Genomic DNA, 21,238 nt, shown 5'->3' on the forward strand with positions numbered 1-21,238 from the left:
GTATTGGAGACAGTATGGCCGAACCAGCCTATAGAAATGCAGCATGAGAAGAGTGAGGGGCTGTTTAATGGGAAGTGTGTCCTTCTGACGTGTATGCAGAGGGGTACTTTCTGTACCCAACCACATGGTTTTGACCGAAGGGACCAAAATAGCAGCAGATGCTGCTGGATATTGTTTTTTAAGGGTTTTTTAAGCTGTTTTCTTGTTGGTGACTTTGAGATCTCTTTCCTTCCCAGTCTTCTTCTGAAATAAAAACAGACTACCTATCGATCATAATGGACCCAGATGAAGTTCCCCTGGACGAGCAGTGCGAGCGGCTCCCTTATGATGCCAGCAAATGGGAGTTTGCCCGGGAGAGACTGAAACTGGGTAATGTATCAGCAGATCCCTAAATCTACACCAAGCACCTACTACATACAACACACTGTGCCCCAAGGGCTGCAAAAGTCAACTAGACTCGAGATTCTCCCCTCCAGTGCTCACAGACTAGCAAGGGAGGTGGGCACAGAGGGAAATAATTCTAACAGTATGCTGGGATGCCAGTACAAGGGGACCAGGGAGGGGAATGCCAGGGTGGCTCAGTTGGTTAAGCATCTGCCTTGGGCTCAGGTCATGATCCTGGGGTCCTAGGATCGAGCCCCACATCAGGCTCCCTGCTCAGCAGGAAGCCTGCTTCTCCCTCTCCCACTCCCACTGCTTATGCTCTCTGACAAATTATAAGTCAATCAAAATTTTAATTTTAAATCAAAAATTTAAAAAAAAAAGGGGAAGACAGGGGCCCCCACTTATTCTCACCACGTTTCTAAGCACCTCCTTTGAGTAGCAGACACCCGTCTAAGCCATGAGGCTACACAGGTGTCTGAGTGCCTTCCCTCCAAAGGTGGAGGAGATTGCCACAGAAGGAGATAAGTGAAGGGCATGGATAGTTCCACCACCGGGCTTTCAAGTACAGGCACTCCTAAACAGGGACATTTTTGAGGACTTAGAAATTTGTGACCTAGAACACAATTCAAGATGGCAAGGAACAAACAACACAGCCAAACATGTGGTCAGAGCGTCAGCACCCTTTCAAGGCTGTGGACCACATAGACCCGTCGGCACAAATCCACAGATTCTATACGCTCCATTTCTGTGGGTGTTCGAAATGTCCAGATAGAGAAGAAAGCCCCAGGGGTCTTTTAAGTTTCATTTCTGAAGAGCAAGAAGGGTCGTTCCCCCGTAAACATCAGGCAACCGTGCTTTCCTCCAGCTCAGACATCACGATGCAAATGAATCTCCAGCCTGGGGTAGCACAAAACAAAAGGAGCCTCAGTGACTCTTGCCCAAAATATTTGGACTGTGGCTTCTGAAAAATTTCTACTCACTCCTGTGTATGCCAGAATCATTAATAGTTGGAATCGACAACAGAGATCGTGGATCCAGTGTCCTGGATCTCGTCAGGAAAGAGCCCATCGCTCCAAATTCGACGGCATTGCCTCGCCTCCCCCAACAGGCAGACTATATTGGAGTGGGGGTCTGAGGGGACGGTGAGGAAGAAATGGTTCTTGCTGTTCTCTTGGGCCTTGAAATGACTCTGCTTACGTTTCTTCTTACACGAGAAAGAATACTTGGCCCCGAGAGTACATTCTGTTTGGCTTGGGGAAGAAAATTGGAAATCAGTAAAAAGCTGGAGAGACAGGCAAAAGCCAGCAATGGCTGCTGACAGGGGAAAAAAAATCAACTAAATTTAGAGTAGTTAAGGGCAGGTGGTACACTAGATGAGTTCCTTCTGCAAGTCTAAATTATATGGCGGCTAGCCCAGCCCCTCCATGACCTTGGCAGGGAACTGGGATAATTTTCCCATAACCATAAGCCATTCTCAGGCCACATTGCTTTCCAGAGCTATTAGTCACAATCAAACATGCCTCTTCCCGTATAGGACATATGAGCTGTTTGTCCCATCTCTTCACTCCTTCACCGAGAGTCCCTGTGCTCCCTATCACACCGAGGGACACTGCTAATCCTTCCACCAGATTTCCTGTGGGGCCTCCGTGGGTTTAGATAATCCCATTTCAGGAGGTTCTCCTTGTGGAAGATCTGTCTTATGGTTCTTTCCCTTCCTGGACTTGCCAGATGTTATGATTTGGCTCATGTGCTTGTGAGTGTCTTTGATGGGCGAGAGAATGGGTGTTAAGTCAGCTCACTCTGTCTTTCAGTGCAGAGCCCGGCTGTGAGGGCTAGAGGAATGCAACTCCTACTAGCATGGGAGCCCAAGATTTGGGGGGGGGGGGGTTGAGCCAAATAAATGACAGAAAGTAATCCTAAGTAATGTCTGGCAAGTGAAAGTAACCAAGATTATGTCTGGATGGATGGAGAGAAAAAGCTGGTTTGATGGGCAGAGTTACAATGGGGCTATAAATACCCAGAAAAGCACACTGTGTAGGGAAATACACAGACAAGTGGCATCCAATTTCAGCTTTTTGTACTCGTTGGTTCCTATTAGCAGCCCTGTTGAGAGAAGTTGGAATTTATAGTACCTGATAGATGGATACAGTAGGAGTTCAGGTCAAAAGTGTTGCTCCCATTGAAATTCCTGCAATCCAGGAAGAAAAGGAATCTGTTTTGTTAGTGCTTCCTCACTAAACCTAAGGGAGATGTCAGCTCTTGTAAATGTATCACAGAAGCTGGGATAATGTCAGACAACACAGCTTTCTATTGCAAAACAAAGTCAGAATTACCTAATCTAGGAAACAACATGGGGAAGGTGGAATTCGCAAGTGGACGGTTGCCTGGGCTGGTGTTGCCTCTTAGAAGTCCAGCTCTGCACGTCAGTGCTGCCGGGCACTGTCCCTGGAGTGTCCCAGGGACCCTGGTCAGTCAAGGACATTCTTGAAGGAGATTCCAATAGCCTTTCATTGTATAGCCATGACCTAGCACTTTAACGAACCAGTCAGTGGCGTGTAGGTAACACCAAGGAGGATTTTAAGGGAAAAGAAGGATCAGGCAAGGTCAAGCCCAGGGTCACCGGGCTCCCCTGAAACTGGAACAGTGGGTCTGCCAAAGGACTCCAATGCATCAGATGATTAAAGAGCCCATAATAGCTTCATGCTGTTTTATGAGGCAGCAGTCTGCTTCCCAGAGAATAGATGAAAAGGCCGAGGGAAGCCAAGTGAGAACAAGCTTATTCTCATTGACAGAAGCAAAATCCCCAAACACTAGTTAAAATCAAGTGTGTTGTGCTGACAAAGAAGGGAATGTGTGGGGGCTGAGGGAAGAGGATTCTGCCTGCCCCCAAACAAAGCAAGAGTCTTCGTGGTATGTGGAGAGGTGTCCTAAGATCGAGATTATTACCTGGAGAGGTGTCCTAAGATCGAGATTATTACCGGGTTATTTGTCAGGCTCGGGACACTTTACCTCCCAGGCACTGCAGAAGGAAAATGTTCTTTTGCCCCAAAAAAGCAAGGAATGAACCTCCAACCAAAATGCCTGATCTCCACAAGTCTGCTTGTGTTCTTTCCACACGTGATTTCCACACTCACTACCTTCTGGGTCTGCCCAAGGCACTTTTATTTAAACCTAGAGTCCCCATTCTGGTCTGTTTCATGGACAGTTTTATCCAAAGGGGGAAACAGAGCCCGTACCCCTGTCCATGGTGCCCACTCTGGGAGGAATGACCTCTATCAGTCACTACCCGTCCTTTTGAGAAAAAGCATGTGATGTCACCAGTGTTCCCTCCTAATGAAGAGGGAGTCCCCAGGAAGCAGATATGAAGAGACATCTACAAAGAGACTCTGATGATCACATTGATAATTGAATTCTTCCTGTGTCCTGACTGGATGCCTGGGATGGTTGGTAGTGAGGGGACAATACTAAGCCAAGCCAGGGTGACATCATCTTTGTTACTGAGTCATTGCGCAGACAAGTATAAAGCTGTAATATGATAAGGAAGCAGGAAAGCTTCATTATCAGCTTTGCAAGAATCTTGAAAACAAACAGAAACCTATGTCTTTGCGGGGAAGGGATGGGAATATAAGGGAGGGAGGAAGGGAGGAAGGAAGGAAGGTAGGTTGGTTGGTTGGTTAACTCATTGAAGATCCCTTATCAGGACAGTCTGAGAAAGAGGACTAGGCTGGAGAGGAGGGGTCGTGTCAAGTTAACCCTCTTAACTACCAGGATTTACTTTTGACCAGAGGCTCTGTGTTGGCCACTTTTCCTGTCAGAAGAACCCAGCCAGGGGCACCTGGGTGGCTCAGTGGGTTAAAGCCTCCGCCTTTGGCTCGGGTCATGATCTCAGGATCCTGGGATCAAGCCCCGCATCGGGCTCTCTGCTCAGCAGAGAGCCTGCTTCCTCCTCTCTCTCTGTCTCTGCCTGCCTCTCTGCCTACTTGTGATCTCTGTCTGTCAAGTAAATAATAAAATCTTAAAAAAAAAAAAAAAAAAGAAGAACCCAGCCAGAGTGACTTCTGTGGCTCACTCTTCCTTTTGCCACATCATGCTTGAGGTGCATTATTTCTCTCGGTTCTATTTGGCTACCCGTGCCATGATATAAAAAGGACCTGAGGTTTTCCAGGGTTGGGGGAATGCCCTCTTCACAGAGCGTCACCTTCACGGTCTCCAACCCAAGGGTTCCTCTAGGTACCCATAACTGTATAAGACTTGCTGTGAGCGTCTCACAAGTTCCCAAATTGCTACTCTTCCTTGTGCACTAAGGCCCGGAGCTCGCTTCTGGGAAGAGTCAGACGTGGTTATCTCTCCCTCCGAGTCACGTGGTCTCATGCGAGGATGAAGAAAGAAACATGGTGACAGTGGTCACAGAACATGACAGGGGCCATGAAAGACACCTGACTTTGTTATGGCATTTGGCAACCATGTCTCTGGCTGAAACAAATTGCTACGAGGAGTTGCTAGGTTCAAGTGCTGTGCCCTGGAGATGTGGGCAACATGTAAGGGCATGTTAGGATAGCTGGGAGTACGTTGCCTCAAAGGAAGAGCTGAGAAATGATTTAGAGACTTTTGTGTAGCTATGGGGTGTTATTAGAACCAATAGTAGTGAGTGTCATTCGGTTTCTTCCTTCCTGTTGAAAACAGATCAGAAAGAGGGGCACATGCGTGGCTCAGTTGGTTAAGCATCTGCCTTCTGCTGAGGTCATGATCCCAGGGTCTTGGGATCGAGCCCCACGTCGGGCTCCCTACCCAGCAGGGAGCCTGCTTCTCCTTCTCTCTCTGCCCCTCGCCTCTCTAGTGCATTCTCTCTCTCCCTTTCTCAAATCAATCAAATCTTAAAAGAAAACAGCTCAGAAGAAATCAAGAAAAGTGGCTTAGGTTAAACAAAGGGAAGTCTTGGTCGTCATGTTGTTAAACAATGGAAGAGACTCCCCAGGAGGATTTGGTGAGGAGGAAACTGGTCACCCACCCACAGCAAATGCCTTCCCGGGGCCCAGCCTAGTTGTAAGGGACAAAGGCCCCTGAGAAGCCCAGTGAAGAGGCAGAAGGAAGATACCCAGAAACGTGTCCCTTACTTTGGCTCTTTGGGGCTGAGCTTATTGGGGATTCCATTCAAAGTCTACATGGCTCACATGCACATAGGACACCAGGCACTTTCTTCCTGAACGAGACTTAACCTCACCCTGCTGGCTTGGCAAACAAATGAATGTCGTCTTTTCATTGCAGGCAAGTCCCTTGGAAGAGGGGCTTTTGGAAAAGTGGTTCAAGCTTCTGCATTTGGCATTAAGAAGTCACCCACGTGCCGGACTGTGGCTGTGAAAATGCTGAAAGGTATGGGGGCCATAGCTTGGCTTTCAGCAGACTGGTTGCATTCCTAAAACCCTAGTGCAAGCTCGATAGGGCCTAGGAACAGACGTGGCTATTTCTGGCCACATAAATGGTCTTCCGCTGCTGGAAGAAGGCTTGGCTTCAGGAGTTTTAGATCAGGCCAGTGAGAGCTCAGAATAAACATTATAAATGAAACCACCCAGCACTGTCCACGGGAAAACGATTTCTGTCACCTCAGAGATCTTTCTTGTCTCTCATTGTGGCCTCTAAACTACCAGGGACTCAAGCTCACTGCAACCACAGGTTCAGAGTTTTGGAATGATCCATTATGACCTTGTAATGGGAAATTAGCGACCTTGTAATGGGAAATTAGCTGTGTATCATAAATCCCGGAGGCTTGGCTGGGGCTTGACCTGACTATAAAGTATAATTATGAAGCTGCAATAATTGAGATCATCAGAACTCTTAACTATTTTATACTGTCAAGTCCCACCCACAAAACATTTCCTCTTTAGAAATTAAAATAGATATCTATCTTTCTAGTGTTGACAAATACTACCACTCTCGGAAGCCCTTGGGAGGTGGAGTCACATGACAAAGTGATTTATGACCCCCACAGGACAGATGAAAATGAAAATAGGTGGAAAGTGCATAACCCAGACTCCCTAAAGAGGCAGGTGTCTTTTAAAATATGGAAAATACTTCATTTCTTCATTCACGGTGGAATTTTCATGTCATTTTGACTCATTTGAAGATTCCAAAACCAAAAAGTACTGGAAACCCCGAAGGACATTTTTCTAGCTTTCCGAGCTCTCTGAGATAGGACCAGAGGATCCTGGGGCATAGGGGGCTGTGAGCCCAGCCAGGCAGATCCCTAGGAAAGGCTCCAGGAGAAACGACCAGTCGCATACAGAGAACACGTCCTTTCTTCCAGCATGGATGCCAGCATTACAAGAGCCCCATGAAATGATATTTTCTACCCCCAAAAGGCTGTCCTTGTCAGGCAAAGGCTCTGATAAAGCTCTCCAAGGAACCTGACCATTCTACCAGAAAGTAGCCGCGGAAGGAGTCTTAGACTCATGAATCAGGACTAATGCTCGAAATGGACTGCCCCGATGATGGCAGGCCTTCCTGTGAGAACCCCCGCCCTCCAGCACCCTGACCCCACCCTGGCCCCAGATGCTGAAGGGAAGAGGCATCACCATGTCCTCCGTGTGAGAAAGCACCAGACTAAGTACTTTCACGTGTGAACCACATGAAATTGCCATTTTTCTGATTTTTCTCTCTCCAGCCTTGTGAGGTAGGTATTATTCTCCCAGTTAGTAGATGAGGAAACAGGGCCCATAAAGATTAAATCATCTCTGCAAGGCAAAAGTCCCCAGTGCAAAAGTCAGGGTTTGAGAGCAGCCCTCCCCCCTCCCCCCATCCCCCCCACCACAGCACTACACAAGAGGGGCTGCCGAGACCGGTCTCCGGGAAATGGCCCGGTGCTCCAAAATCCTTACGTGATCCTAGCCCAAGTTACGGAGGCAACCTAATATCCAACCTTGAACGAAGTTGAAACTCCGTCTGGAAGCATCTGCTTCCTCAGCTGGTCCGGTTTCCCGGCTGACTACCACACATCGTCTCCCGGAGAGGCGGGTCTGCTGCTCATGCCTGTCTGTCCTGGATCCAAGAGAACACCTGCCTGGAAATGGAACAATCCAGGCAAGGGAGCCTGGTTTCCCCACTCTGTGCCAAAGGGACATAGAAGCGTGCAGGGGCTGTTGAGTTTGAGGGGGACGATGCTGACTTGACAATTTTTAAAGGCCCAAAGAATGTATTCTTTGCAATATAGAAATAGCAGGGCACGATATCTTTATAAATCCTCGTCTTTTTTAAGCCACGAGCCTTGATTTTTAAAAGATGGCCAAATCACCCACTCCATAAAATTCCTAAAAACCATTTTCATTCAGCTTTTTTGCTCGAATTGGTTGGCCATCTGTTTCTAGGAGAAATTGAAAAGACAGAATGTCAGACATAGGCCGTGAGTCAGAAGCTCCTTCAAAGTGCCCTCGAGGTGGACCTTTAACCTTTTTTGGGCCTTGTGCCCATGTCTGAAATGAGAAGAGTGTTCATGGTGTTTATCTTTCTAACAAATATTTGTGAAGCATCTACTATGAGCTAATCTTGATCCCATTGAAGAGCTTCTAGAGTTTATCTGGTTATTACTTAAAAAAATAATTTTAAAAATGATTTGTGCTTGTGAAATGCCATGCACATGTTCTGGCCATTTCCCAGACTGTTCTACAGAAATACTCGCATCTATGTACAAAGATTACACGTTGGCTATCTACTACAGCGTTATTTGTAATGGCAAAACACACACACACACACACCCCAACTGGAGACAGTTCAAATGTCAAGAATGCTACAAGAATGGGAAAAGTCTCTGACATACTAAAAAAAAAAAAAAAAGCAAATTTTAAAAAAATACAGAGAGGATTCCATTTATGCAAACAAAACAAGAAGACCTTTAAGTGGGAGTATGTGTTTATAAATACATAGAAAAAAGTCTAGGGAGGTAAGTGGCTGGAGTGATTCTCACTTTTTACTCTGTATACATCATATTGTTAGAATATTTTGCAAGATTATATGACTTTATTTTTTTTAATTTTGTAAATGTCTTATACGTTAACCAGTAAGAAAGACACCCCCCACCACCCATTCCCCACCACCACCAAAAAAAAAAAAAAAAGAGTGAAAACAAACAGAACAAACTTAATTTAGGCTTTAGACTCTGCTAAAACTTAGAGTGATGTTGTTTATCTCTGCGAATGAAGTTGAAGTCAGATGCTTATGGATCCTTACAACTCGAGATAACCCTGCAGACTCCAGGGAGGAAAAGGTTATAGGGAGAAAATAACACATTGCAAAGATGTTTACAGAAGCGGCCATCCCACTCCTGCAGACCCCCGGTGCTCCTTCTTTGTAACTCTTCAAAGAGGGGAAAGTGAGAAAAAGAGGGGAGGTGTGGGCTCATCCCCTGTCTGGAAGGCTCTTGCTGCGCCTGGTGCTGTGGGGCGGAAGCCTTTGGAAGGCGCCTCCACAAGGTGCCCAGCTCTGAGTCAGCGCATTGCTGAGCAGACCAGGTCCACCAAGAGGAAATGCCCAGTGACTAACCCCACCACTGCTTCTGGGCCTTACTGTAATCAAAAGGATGTCGGCTCAGGAGGGAGGGAGTAATGAAAACAGTCTGGAGACCGGGTCTTTCTGCAGAATGTGGGGAAGTCAACGAAGCCACCGGCCGAGCATTGGCAAACATGGAGGGCAGGAATGCCGCCTCCAGCGGAAAGAGCCCCATTGTCCTGTCGCCCTGACTCTTCCTTGTTTCTCACACAGAGGGGGCCACAGCCAGCGAGTACAAAGCTCTGATGACTGAGCTCAAGATCTTGACCCACATTGGCCACCATCTGAATGTAGTCAACCTGCTGGGAGCCTGTACCAAGCAAGGAGGTAAATGAGGAGGGCCTGCTCCCTTTTCCCCGGTCCCATGCCGACAGCAGAGTCGGACATACAGCTCCTTCTCCTGTTCCTCCTCACCTCCCGAAAAAGGGCCTCTCAGTAGGTCCAGAGGAAACAATTTGTCCGCTTATGGAAAGGCGCTCCCGTCCTAGAAATGCCTTCCTTGTACAGTTAGTTGAAAGGTTCTAAAGAGAAGGATTCCCTTTGAGATTTCCTTCCACGGGCTCCAGGTCAGGTGGAGAGCATTTTTGTCTGAGAACGGCTTTGAAGGAGTGTGGCCGGAGCTAAGGTAACGGGTAGAAGGGTGAGCTTTCCCTGAAGCTTCCTATAAAGGAAGGAGTCACTACTGGTGGGATCTCAGGAGGAGGGGATGTAAGGGACACCCAGAAGGGCCCTTCTCCTCAGACCGGTTTTCCTCTCTGGGGCAAGTGGCCGGGACAGGGCTGTGGTTATGACTCAGGGCTCCGGCGTGTTCCTGAAGACCTGTCTACCTTCCCCTGCGGCAAGGTTAGCACTTGGGTATAGGTGTGTGATTACTGCTTTAGCCAGAAAGAAAGGTGCAGAACACCTGTGCAGTCAATGTTTTCCAAGGTCAGCAAACGTAGTAGAAATGAAGGGTCGTCGGGAAGACACTACCTGTTCAGAGTAGCAGTGGGTACAGAAAGCAGGTGAGGGCTGGGAGGCCCCAACCAGAGTCCTAGAGATCCAGCCTAGGCTGCCTGCTTCTCCCTTACCCTTACCCAGACAAGCCATCTGTTTTCATGCAGGGCCCCTGATGGTGATTGTCGAATATTGCAAATATGGAAATCTGTCCAACTACCTCAAGAGCAAGCGAGACTTATTCTTTCTCAACAAGGTAAGAAATGTAGGGGGTGGAGGTTTAGGCTATGGTGGCATAAAGCAAGAGAAACCCACATGTTTCCACTAGCCACTAAGCCCCTAACCCAATCTCTGCTCTTTCCTTCCATGCTAATATATCACACTTTTTGTGGGCAGAGCAGAGAATACGTAATCCCAGCATATGCAGCAACAATTAGAGGTTAAAATTTCAAGTCATCTACCTGACTACCCAACCAAGCATCTTGAGCATTTTCTTCCCTTCTCTCTCTCTCCATATATACACAGACACCCGCCCAAAGCAGTTACTTGTTTCTTTAAAGAAGAGGATAGTAAGTATAATTGTCTCCATTTACTAGAGAAAATAAGGACTCAACTGAGTGACTTTGCCGTGACCATGAAGTCAGTGACGGGGCCCAGGAAATTATTTTCTCCTCTTGCTGTGCCCTTTTCTTCACCTTCCCCAGACCCTCACCACCCATGTCAACCCTGTGCTAACACAGAACCAGCCTTACCCACTAAAATAAAGCCATGTAACAAAAGGAACATGTAGGTTTAAGTCGTGAAGGCAGAGATTACTGAATGGAGGAATAAAACTTTGCCGATGTGACCCGTCCTACCAAGGTTGTGTCCTTCTCTGTGCTGGAACCGCCCAGGGAGCAAGGACTCAACATTATTATTACCTGATAATCAGCAGTGTTGGTAATGAGTCCGTGCATTGTGGTGGTTAAACACGCAGACTCAGAATCAGACATCCTGGGTTTAAATCCTGTCTCTGTCACTCAAAATCTGGGACCTTGGGCAAGTTACTCAATCTTTCAGTCTCAGTTCCCTCCTTTATTAAATGGAGGTACTTACAGAGCCGAAGTCATGCCATTGTTGGCAGAATCACATCTTTCACCGAGTTAAGCACTCCAGGCATGTTAATGGTCATTGTCACGATTGACCCACTGAGAGAGAAAGACTGGGAGAGTCCATTGTAATGCCACTGATCTATATGACTGTACAATGGATAAAGTGCAACACTTCCACGAATTACACCCATCTGTCACATAGTAGTCATGGAACATACAAATAAGAACCACCGGCCAACTGGCCAGTTCTCTCATGCCTCCAACTTTGGCCCAACGAAGACACAGGTGGTCTACCCGACTTGGAAACATTTATCGAGAACTTATTGTCTCCCATTTTACACCATGCCCTCCAGTAGTTAGAATCTTGAAGCTGAAGGGGCACCTGGCTGGCTCAGTCAGTACAGCATGGGACTCTATCTCAGGGTCCTGAGTTCAAGTCCCATGTTGGGGGTAGAAATTATTAAAAAAAAAAAAAATCTTGAATCTGAAAAGGACCTTGTGTTCAGCTAGTTCATGCTCTCACATTATAGATGTGCCCAGAAAAGTCAAGTGAGAGATTGCCTTAAAGACACTCACTTATGCAGACGTGAAGTCTGGGAGAGAAGAGCCCTGCTCTCTTGACGACTGTTGCAAAGCTTTTCTGGGCCTTATGCTGGATAAGGAAAGCAGAGTGGGGGCAGGATGGGGGAAACACTATTAAGAAAAAGGGGAAAGTGGTGGCCCGGGTTGGGAGCAGTGCAAAGTCCCCTCAGTCCTGAAATTCTGGATTGGCTTCAAGAAGAACTAAGGCGGCAGCATACCCCAGGGACCTGGGCAGGATGGAACGTTTGGGTTCGTGCGTCCTTTGTTTAGAAGGCTCTGCTTCCTCCTCTGGCTATATTTAATGATTCACCCCCCTGTTGGTGGAGCTCAGTGTTTTCATGGAAAACACATGGTTGTATTTCATATTTGGAACCTAAAGGAATATAAAGAGAAAGTGAAGGAAAAACTGAAAGCCTAAATAGAAATGGGATATTTCGTTTTCCAAATAAATGTAGCAGGATCTCTCAATACTATTTGTAATAAATTTACCACATTCTGCCAGAGTCTTGAAAGTTCCATACATACACCTTTATTTCACAGCGGTGGTTACCAGTAAGCCAAGTTGAATGCGGCACTGATAGGGAGTCAAGGAGGGGGGTGAGGGAGCTTGAGTTATGACCTCTGCAGACGTGTCCAGGGCTGGGACCCCTTGGGAGGACAAGGATGAAGGTGGCCTGGAGAGCAGAGAGCATGGATTGTCACGGGCTCAGCCGTGAGCAGACCTGTTGAGCACTTTCCTCCTCACACCCTTGCCAGTGCCTTTTCCCTGCTGCCTTGTGTTCTGAGCCGGGTCTTGTGAAAAATCCAATTCCAGTCCCCAGCTGAGCAGAACCAACTCTAACTGCCTCTGGGAGACACAGTAACAAAGAATTACAGTTTACCTCTTCTCAGGTAGGTCACGTGGGGTGGCAGTGGGGGTCTACGCTGCGGCCTGCCTGTCGCCCGCCCGTGCAGGGCTCCTGGGGGGCTATGGTTAGGAGGCAAGAGCCTGGTTACCTCCCACCTGAGTTTGTCAGGCTGTCCCTGCGGTGGCTCCCTCCTGTTCTCTGCTTACTCCCACTGCGCCCTCTAGTGGAAGGATCTCTCCTAACGTGTGACATGTCTGGGGAAAGCCAAGCAAGGCCATGCTGTGTGGCTGGCGAGTCCCAGCTCTGCCACTCCTGGCAGATGCATCAAGGGCCCCAGTCCCTCTCAGCCCCTTCCTCAGTACAGACAGCTCGTGTGACTGAGCCGAGGTCCGTGCTCTACCAGCACATGGCCACGAGGCCACTGGGCACGCCAAGTTTGTAGTGTCACAGTTACCAGGTGAATTACCGAAGATGATAAAAATCTTTTCCGGTTCCATGCAAACACTCAGAACCAACACATCCTTTCCAAGGAGACCAAATATCATAAGATAGAGCTTTTCCAGGAAGGAAAATGAAACCCCAAAACGGAGGTAACTTGCCCCATATCACGTAATTAATGAAAGAGCCAGATTACACACCAGGGCTTGGATGCCCAGTCCAGGATGAAAGGCCTTCTCTACTCTTACCAGGATTCAGCTGGATCTTTGTTCTGAATGGGTGGGGGGGGGGGGGGACGACAAAGAAATGGTTGCATTCCCTTCTTCTCCAAAGATACCAGAGAAATCGGTAAGTATGGCCGTCTCTCATTACTCACAGGCATTATGCCAAGGGAAACCCCAAGTCCACTAGGGGTTTGTTTCTATTATTCGGATCATCTTTCACAAGGTGGCATGTGGTATGGAAAAAGTGGTTAAAGGCATGGACTGGAGTTGGCCAAAGCTGGGTCTAAGTGTTGCCATTTACTACTCGCACGTGACTTTTATTACTTGCCTCCTCCGAACCTGTTTCTTCCTGTCTCAGCAATAACTACTTCATAAAATTGTTACAAAGACTAAATGAGAAAATGTCCCTAAGAGTCTTAATATACTGGTGACCCTGAGCAAGCACTCGGTGAATACCAGTGACTGTTAATATTTCTTTATCGTACCTAAGGTGCTATCTTGAAATCCACTCGAAAGTCCAACAGACTCCAGAACCCCGTGAAGAGCCAGGCATCTGAGCCCTAGGGCCCTTGCCACCAATTTACCACCTGTCTTGTTTAAGGACATTCTCCCAACTCAGGCGCCCACCCCTGGAGGGATTAGTTTCCCCCATCGCTGTCCTGAAACTCTCTTTCCTCTGTGTCCCTTCTCGGTTGGTCCAAAGGATGCCGCATTACACGTGGAGTCTAAGACAGAAAAAATGGAGCCAGACCTTGAACAAGACAAGAAACCAAGACTAGATAGTGTCACCAGCAGCGAGAGCTTCGCAAGCTCCGGGTTTCAGGAAGATAAAAGTCTGAGCGATGTTGAGGAAGAGGAGGGTAGGTATTAAGTCCTTCCTGTCCTACAGTCTGAGATATTTTTACAACATACTGTGCATCTCTGACATTTTTTTCTTATTTATCACCCTAATAAACATCCGTGGGAGACTTGAAGGGTAATGTCCTGAGGAGATAAGATTTGAATTAAGATTATTTACAGAGTTACTAATTTTGACAGGGAACTGTGCAATTGTCTCCCCTCAGGGCTTTTTGTCCAAACGGATCATCCCCCCACCTCCACCCCATGCTTGGGGAGAATGGGCTGGAGGCCTGGAAAAATCTCTGATATTCATGTTGAAACTCCAATGCTCTTAAAAATGAACTCTGATCTACTTGTTGGTTTTATGTTTTGCTAACATTGTTCCAATAAACTGGGATTTGGTGGAATAACAAGAACCATTACAAACAGTTATGGTTTTAATGCTTTCCAGACTCTGATGATTTCTACAAGCAGCCCATCACTATGGAAGATCTGATTTCTTACAGTTTCCAAGTGGCCAGAGGCATGGAGTTTTTGTCTTCCAGAAAGGTCAGCCTTGCCTTTTACTGCTTCCCTTCTTTGCGAGACCCGGACATGTGGACATTCTATGGACCCACGTTCACTGTGGCTCTAAATCTGCCCTTCCTAGTATTTGCTTAGACTTATGTAGAGGAAACATCACACCAAGTGCCTCGATTTGTCCTGATAGGGACAGAGAAGCCCTGGATACCCATGAGTAGACCTGGATTCCAGGGGAAAACCTCCCCAGGCTTCAGACCAGACAAACCTGGCCACCACTGTCCACATTGCCCTCTGGCATGTTTTCAAAACTGGCCAAAATTTCGGAATACACAACTTCCTGGGAGAGCTCCTGTTAATTCATCCATGTGGAGCGCACCCCGAAGTTGCAGCCGGATCATGATCTGACCTTGGTGGCTCAGGACTAAAGGCAGGGGCGGGGTTGATGGGATTTTGCTCACTGGGAGCCATCGATGGCCAGCTGGGTTTACCAGGAACGCTGTCCTGCCGACCAGTGGCAAAGCGGACTTGGGGCATTTTGTGGCTTTGGGGCCTAGGGAGGGTTGGGTGGGTGCCTCTATGTAAAGAAACGCCTTCGTGTTTATGGTCACCCCGTGGGCTCTGGAAGTCGCTTCCTTCATGTAAAGGAAGCATGTGAAATGGATCCTCCAATTAAGAGGAATTGGGACACCGAAAAGGCACAGGGCAACGGTGGGTCAGATTAAGGAAACGCAGTGATGACGTAACTGTTTCGTTCTAGTGCATTCATCGGGACCTGGCCGCAAGAAATATTCTTTTATCTGAGAACAATGTGGTGAAGATTTGCGATTTTGGCCTTGCCCGGGATATTTATAAGAACCCCGATTATGTGAGAAAAGGAGATGTAAGTCAGTGTGGTGTTTCTTTGACTCATTTATACCCTGTCATCTTTAAACCACAGACCAAAGCCCTGGGTAAATATTAACACACTCCCTGCAAATGTGCTTTCTGTGCAGACGCGCAGCCCAGATGGGCTGCGTATCAGAGAGCCCTCGCGGGGGTCTCAAAAAGACCCCCATCTCTTGGTTCTGTTCTCTCCCCCATTGCTGGCTTGGTACCTTTTGGGCAGCACTGCAAGAGCCTGGTACCCCGAGAAGTGTTCAGTCCAGTGGGGGCCTGGGAAGACCCCCCTCGTCGCCCCCCTTTGACTCCTGTGGGAGTTCCCTGTACTCTGTACAGCTGGAAGGAACAGCTTGGACTCTTTTCCTCAAATAAACCCCGGGTGATTGATTCAGCAGGTGTGGATAGCTCAGGAAAGGGTGGGGGAGGGTGTCAGTCTTATCTCTCGGAGGAGGAAATGGTTTACCTCCCATGCCTGCCTTCCCACCTAGCATCTCCCTGCTGGCTCCCACTGGCTTCTCTTCCCCGCTTGTTTTTGAACAGAGTGTTATTTTTCACCTTTGTGGGTGACCTCCTGTGTCCTCTCTTCTCCAGCCAGAGGGCTGAAGCCTGTGTCTGGGCTCTGAGGGGGACTGAGGGAGCAGCTCTCCAACTTGAACGTGAACACACCTCGCCTGGAGGGCTTATGAAACCATAACTGACTGAGCTCTGCCCCCCAGAGATTCTGATGGGAGTCGTGGGTGTGGTCTGAAGGTCTGCCTTTCTAACCAGTTTCCAGGTGCTGCAGACACAGCTGCTCCCGAGACTAGTCTTTGAGAACCACTGCTCCACAGTCTCTTCTTATAAAAGAAGAACACCAAACCTGCCTCAGGAGCGCTCATTTCAGAAGTCTGTCCCTATTTCCTGTCATCTCTGTCTCTTCCAGCCTCTCCCACTTCTGTTTCCCCCAGCCCCTACCCCCCACCGCCACGATCCCATAGTTCCTGTCAAATCCCATCCATCTGTAGTGAGGGCCTAACCCTCCGGGACTCCTGCTGTCTGAAGAGATGGAAGATTTGTCCGCACACTTGAAAACTATCCAAACAGTCTCCTCAATGATCTCTGATCTCTCACCTTCCTTCCTTCCAGTGCCTTTGCCCGCTCCCCGATTCAGTGACTTTTAGAATCCTGCCTTTCTCACACAGGAATGCCTTTCAACATCCTCCTTCTTAAACACCAAAAACCAAAGCCCTGAAAATCGTCGACTTTTCTGGATCTAATTCAGATTAGCCTTTGCCAGGACCCCGTAGAGCACATGCCATTTGGCGGGGAAAGGGCTTCTTCCAGAGTCCTGGAGGGAGGACAGGCTGGATACGTGGGAGGGGCTCACCAGACATTGTCTGCTCTCTCTATCAGTGTGACAACGCGTGTTATGAGAGTTTCCTCCATTTTAGGAAGCCATAGCTGTTCTAGGAAATGATTTGTGGGCCACGTGTTATCTGGGAGGTGACCCTATGGGCGCTTGGGTTGAACATGCTTTGTTTCCAGTCCTTCTGCTCAAGGCCCCCCGCCCTTTTCTAGACTCGACTTCCTCTGAAGTGGATGGCTCCTGAATCTATCTTCGACAAAATCTACAGCACCAAGAGCGACGTGTGGTCTTACGGAGTTCTGCTGTGGGAAATCTTCTCCCTAGGTAAATCTGGGGGGACGGAAGGGAGCAAAGAAATGGCCCAGAACCAAAGGTCTGCATCCTCTGTCGAGTGTCCTCTGGATAGACCCACCCTGAGATCAGCCTCTAAAAGATGCCTGGGTCCTTGTAGGAGCTCCCATGAGGAACGGTGCACATGTGAGTGCCCTGTACTGGGAGGACACTCTGTAGGAACACACACGGGCTTCGGGGGGTGCGCCAGCATCACATTCGCCGGTCTAACTACTTTCCCTCTCCTTCGCTCCTTCTCCTAATTCCTCAAACCCCCCAATTCCTAATGCCTTGCTCCTTCCCCCCCCCACATCACCCTCCCCTCTTTAGAAAGACCCTAGCAAGCTCAGCTCACCCGGCATCACTGTTAGAAACGGGCCGCAGCTCATTTCTAGGATGCAGCTGGCCCTAGACGCTGGTTTACCTAGGATGAGCAATGGGAATATGGTTGCATTTATTTTGCTTCCAATAACATCCATACTGGGTGGTGAGAAGCCCTGTTCAAGGCCCCAGGCACACAGATGTGCACAGGGCCCACATCTGCTCACAGACACACACTGATGCTCCGAGGCCTCCCAAGCATGGGGTCTAGCCAACAGTCTTTTGACTTTGCCAAAAATTTGCCTTTCAGAGCAAATAAAAGTCACCCAGTAACATCCCTGGTTTCCTGTAATGTGTGAAAATCATTCCCCTGCTTTCGATGACAGACACCTGTTGCTTCCAGTCCTTGAAAGCAGCTTGGCGTCCGCAGTGGCCCCACAGTGACACATGGCCAGAGCCTCACGCCTCCCAGCTGCTTCCTACCAGCCACGAGCACTAGAAAGTGCAGACAAACACATGTCGAGAGAGACTAGATGCTAGGTCTGCAGTAGAGCCGGCCGGGAGGCCGGAGTTGCCCTAGCTCCAGCCAAGCATCCCCCTGAAAGGAAGGGTTATGTGGGTCTCCTGGACGGTAGAACTGGCAGAAGGCAGAGTCGGGCCCCCCTTGGGCACACTCCAGCCCACAGACACCCTACCCCGTTCAGCCTCGCCCTGGAGCTCAAGGTCCCCCTTCCCTTGGGTCGCTCCCAGCAGCATTCACAAGACAGTGCTGAAGTAAAGCATTCTCACTGAGGTGTGAATGACCCATGACTATCCAAGCCCAGGTCCACTGGGGTTTTGAAAAGATTCTCAGTCACCCAAGGTAGGAGTCTCAGATGACAGGCTTTCTTGAGAGTTCCTTGTGGGGGGAGGGGAACGCCCTGCCGAGGACACACCTTCCTCTGACATGGGAATGGCCTGGGGGCCTCCGACAGCCAGTACCACAGGACCCACCAAGCAAGCCTGTGGTACTGGCTGACCAGGGTCTGCAGAGCCTCTCCGAGGGTGGTACTGGCTGTGGAGATCCATTCCATGGGGGATATGGTCCTAAGCCATCAGTTTAAAGGGAGGAGGCAGACATGAACTCACGTCCCCCCCACCTCCCCACCCCGTGGTCTTCTGCATCCTCAGCCATGACAAGCCCTGTGCTTCCCGCAATGTCTCCCGCAGGTGGGTCTCCATACCCGGGTGTGCAGATGGACGAGGACTTCTGCAGCCGCCTGAAGGAAGGCATGAGGATGAGGGCCCCCCAGTATGCAACTCCTGAAATGTGAGCCCCCCAACTTGCTCCCTTCCCCGCCCAACCTCACTCTCCCCACCAGCACACCTCTGAAAGGGGACGTCCTGCTGACGTTCAGCCCCTCTTGGGCCCAGCTGTGCTGGGAGTACTTTCTGGAAGCGGGACACACTATCCCTGACCTGTGCCTCCATATTTCCCCTCTTGAGCATGGACATGACTTTTCAAGGCCATTAGCTGGAACTGAACTCAGAAGTTGAGCTTCTAGGCATGAACGCAGGCACAGTGAACAGACCACCCAGGCACAGAACACAAGACCTTGTCCTCATTCCCAAAGCAGGAGCCAGATGAGCTAAGCAGCCCCAGGGACAGAGGGCTAGAAGCCTCTATGGGCCAGCCAGTCCTCCATTCACGCTAGAGACCCATGAGGGGTTTTCATGTGGAGTTCAGGGGAAGTGGTGCAGGAGAGGGAAAGGGGACTCTGCCGAATGAAGTGGTAATCATCCTCCCCAGAAGGCTCTGTGGGCATTAAGACTTCTCAAGACTCATTCTAGGAATTGGCAGCTCTGTGGAACTTCTTGAGGGGGTCCCTGCTTACAGTCCTAGAGTCTAGGCTCCGTGTGAAGGCATTCTCCACCATGCAAACACTTGCTGGCCTCCCTCAGACACCCTGCTGCCCCTGAAGCTTTGTGGAGGTTTTGCGCTTCGAGGTCTAAGCAGGAATGGGATGACACCGGGCAGTTCCGTCCAGCTGCTGACAAGGACTCGGACCTTCCTGCGGCGGCACCACCTTTCCTGAACCGGCAGGCGGCCCTCCCTGTCCTACCTGCACAATGGGGTCTTGTCAGAAACCCTGGGATGGCCTCTGGGGAGGAGTCAGAGGGAATAAAGGAAGTGTGGGCTTGGCCAAAGCTCAAGGTTGCAGTCTCTTTCCTTAAGCATCTGGAGACAAGACTAGGTCAGGCCCCGGATGGGGGGATGGGGGGATGGGAGAGGGAGACTCAGGGCCTGTGAAGGCAGCGCCGGGGAGGAGCGTGAGTGCAGAAAGGAGCTGGGGCGCCTGTCTTGTCAGGCTACTGTGGGGTCTGGTCAGGAAAGTCCAGAGACCTTGATGCAGGGCTCCTGAGACCTGGGAACGAAACTAGATTAGCCCCCAGGATGACATTTGGGCTGTGGAACCTGGAAGGCACAGAGAGCTTTTAATCGCTTGCTTCCTTTTGCTTGGTGGAGAGGGGCAACCGCCAGGAGATCTGGAGTGAAATGAGATTACTTTGAACTTTATGGTTTTCTAAGTGTTTCCTCCACACAGTTCCATCGAAAGCTCCCAGCAACCCTTGAGGGGCAAATAGGCAGATGTTGTAATTTGAATTTGATGAGTAATGAGACTAATCCTCTCAAAAGCAAAGTGATGTGTCCTCCATCAACTAAGTAGCAGAGGAGACGGTTAGAAGCCTGTCTTTTAGATGGATTTCCCTACATCCCAGGACTGTTAAATTAGAAATATACCCCACATTCCTTAGGAAAAAAAGGTTTCTCTAATATGTCCACTCATGCTTTGAATATTCCTTCCACTTTTTGTATAACCTGACAATCACGGAGTACCTGGGTGGCTTAGTTGTTAAGCGGCTGCCTTCAGCTCAGGTCATGATACCAGGGTCCTGGGATCGAGCCCCGCATTGGCCTCCCTGCTCAGCAGGAAGTCTGCTTCTTCCTCTCCCTCTGCCCTTCAGCTCCTGCTCTAATAAATAATTCTTTTAAAAAATCTGACAGTCACAAGACTAGTTCTCAACTACTGAGTAACATTTAATATTTTTTAAGTGCTTAAGATATTTAGTGCTTAAGTGCCAGGCACTGTTTTAAGGGTCCTTGAACATATACTAACTTACCTAATGCTCATAACCACTCTATAAAGTAGGTACAGTTATTCACGCCATTTCACAGGTGAGAAAACCAAGGCACAGAATACCTAAGTGGTCTGCCACATGGCTAGTAAGCATGTCTGAGCCCAGAGTCCACAACACCAGGCTACATGCTTGCAGAGTCTAATACCTGTCCAGATTCCAGTCCAAAAGGACAGTAGAGGTACAAAGTCATATCAGTTTTGGGCTGAAAACCCCCTTGGACCTTATCAAAGCTTTAAGTCTTCACATGAACCCACTCCAGGAAACCCCTGTAAACCATGCAGCCTGTAGACAAAAGGATGGTTCCTCAATGCTGGGGAGTTATAGAAATGGCGAAAAGCAGTGGCTTTGTGAAATGTGTACGCAGAAGGCTAGAATCCAAACCATCAGCCATTCTCAAGAGTTCGAGAGCTGGTGGCGTAACTCGCCTTCTTGTTTGCTCCACAGCGGGAAGCCTGGGTGGAGGACAGAGTACAGCTCTCAGAACTGGCCCCTGTGACCTGAACTTGGCCTAAAGTGCCTGCACTTGGGGACTTGGGTGATAGCTTGAACAGGAAGCCCTTCCCCCAGCTGGTTTCAGGGAGGGCTGTTGGGTTGGGTGAAGCTCGAGTGTCTTTACTGTGCTCAACCTGTTTACTTAGTGATGTAAATGGTTTGACCCTGAGTGGCTGGTTCCTTGCCCAGGGCCTGTTTAATCAGATGTCTTTCAATAAGGAAATAAGCAATGAATGTTTTGATTTTTTTTTTCCTTTTCCTTTGGTGTTTGCGGAGATGATTTGCATTGGA

The 21,238-nt window shown here is 48.9% G+C and overlaps 1 protein-coding gene across 1 annotated transcript in view; it reads left to right on the plus strand.

Annotated features, from left to right (window-relative positions):
* The window catches only part of FLT1 (fms related receptor tyrosine kinase 1), a 179,219-nt gene that overhangs the window by 138,283 nt on the left and 19,698 nt on the right, over positions 1-21,238 (plus strand). The window contains exons 17-25 of the mRNA XM_080797935.1: positions 237-369; positions 5,650-5,754; positions 9,133-9,246; positions 10,023-10,111; positions 13,742-13,898; positions 14,330-14,427; positions 15,158-15,280; positions 16,837-16,948; positions 18,485-18,584. Of these exons, the coding sequence (XP_080654061.1) occupies positions 237-369; positions 5,650-5,754; positions 9,133-9,246; positions 10,023-10,111; positions 13,742-13,898; positions 14,330-14,427; positions 15,158-15,280; positions 16,837-16,948; positions 18,485-18,584 (1,031 nt within the window). The remainder of the gene's footprint in view (positions 1-236; positions 370-5,649; positions 5,755-9,132; positions 9,247-10,022; positions 10,112-13,741; positions 13,899-14,329; positions 14,428-15,157; positions 15,281-16,836; positions 16,949-18,484; positions 18,585-21,238) is intronic.

This window comes from Martes martes, assembly GCF_963455335.1.
Source record: "Martes martes genome assembly, chromosome: 3".
Taxonomy (NCBI): Eukaryota; Metazoa; Chordata; class Mammalia; order Carnivora; family Mustelidae; genus Martes; species Martes martes.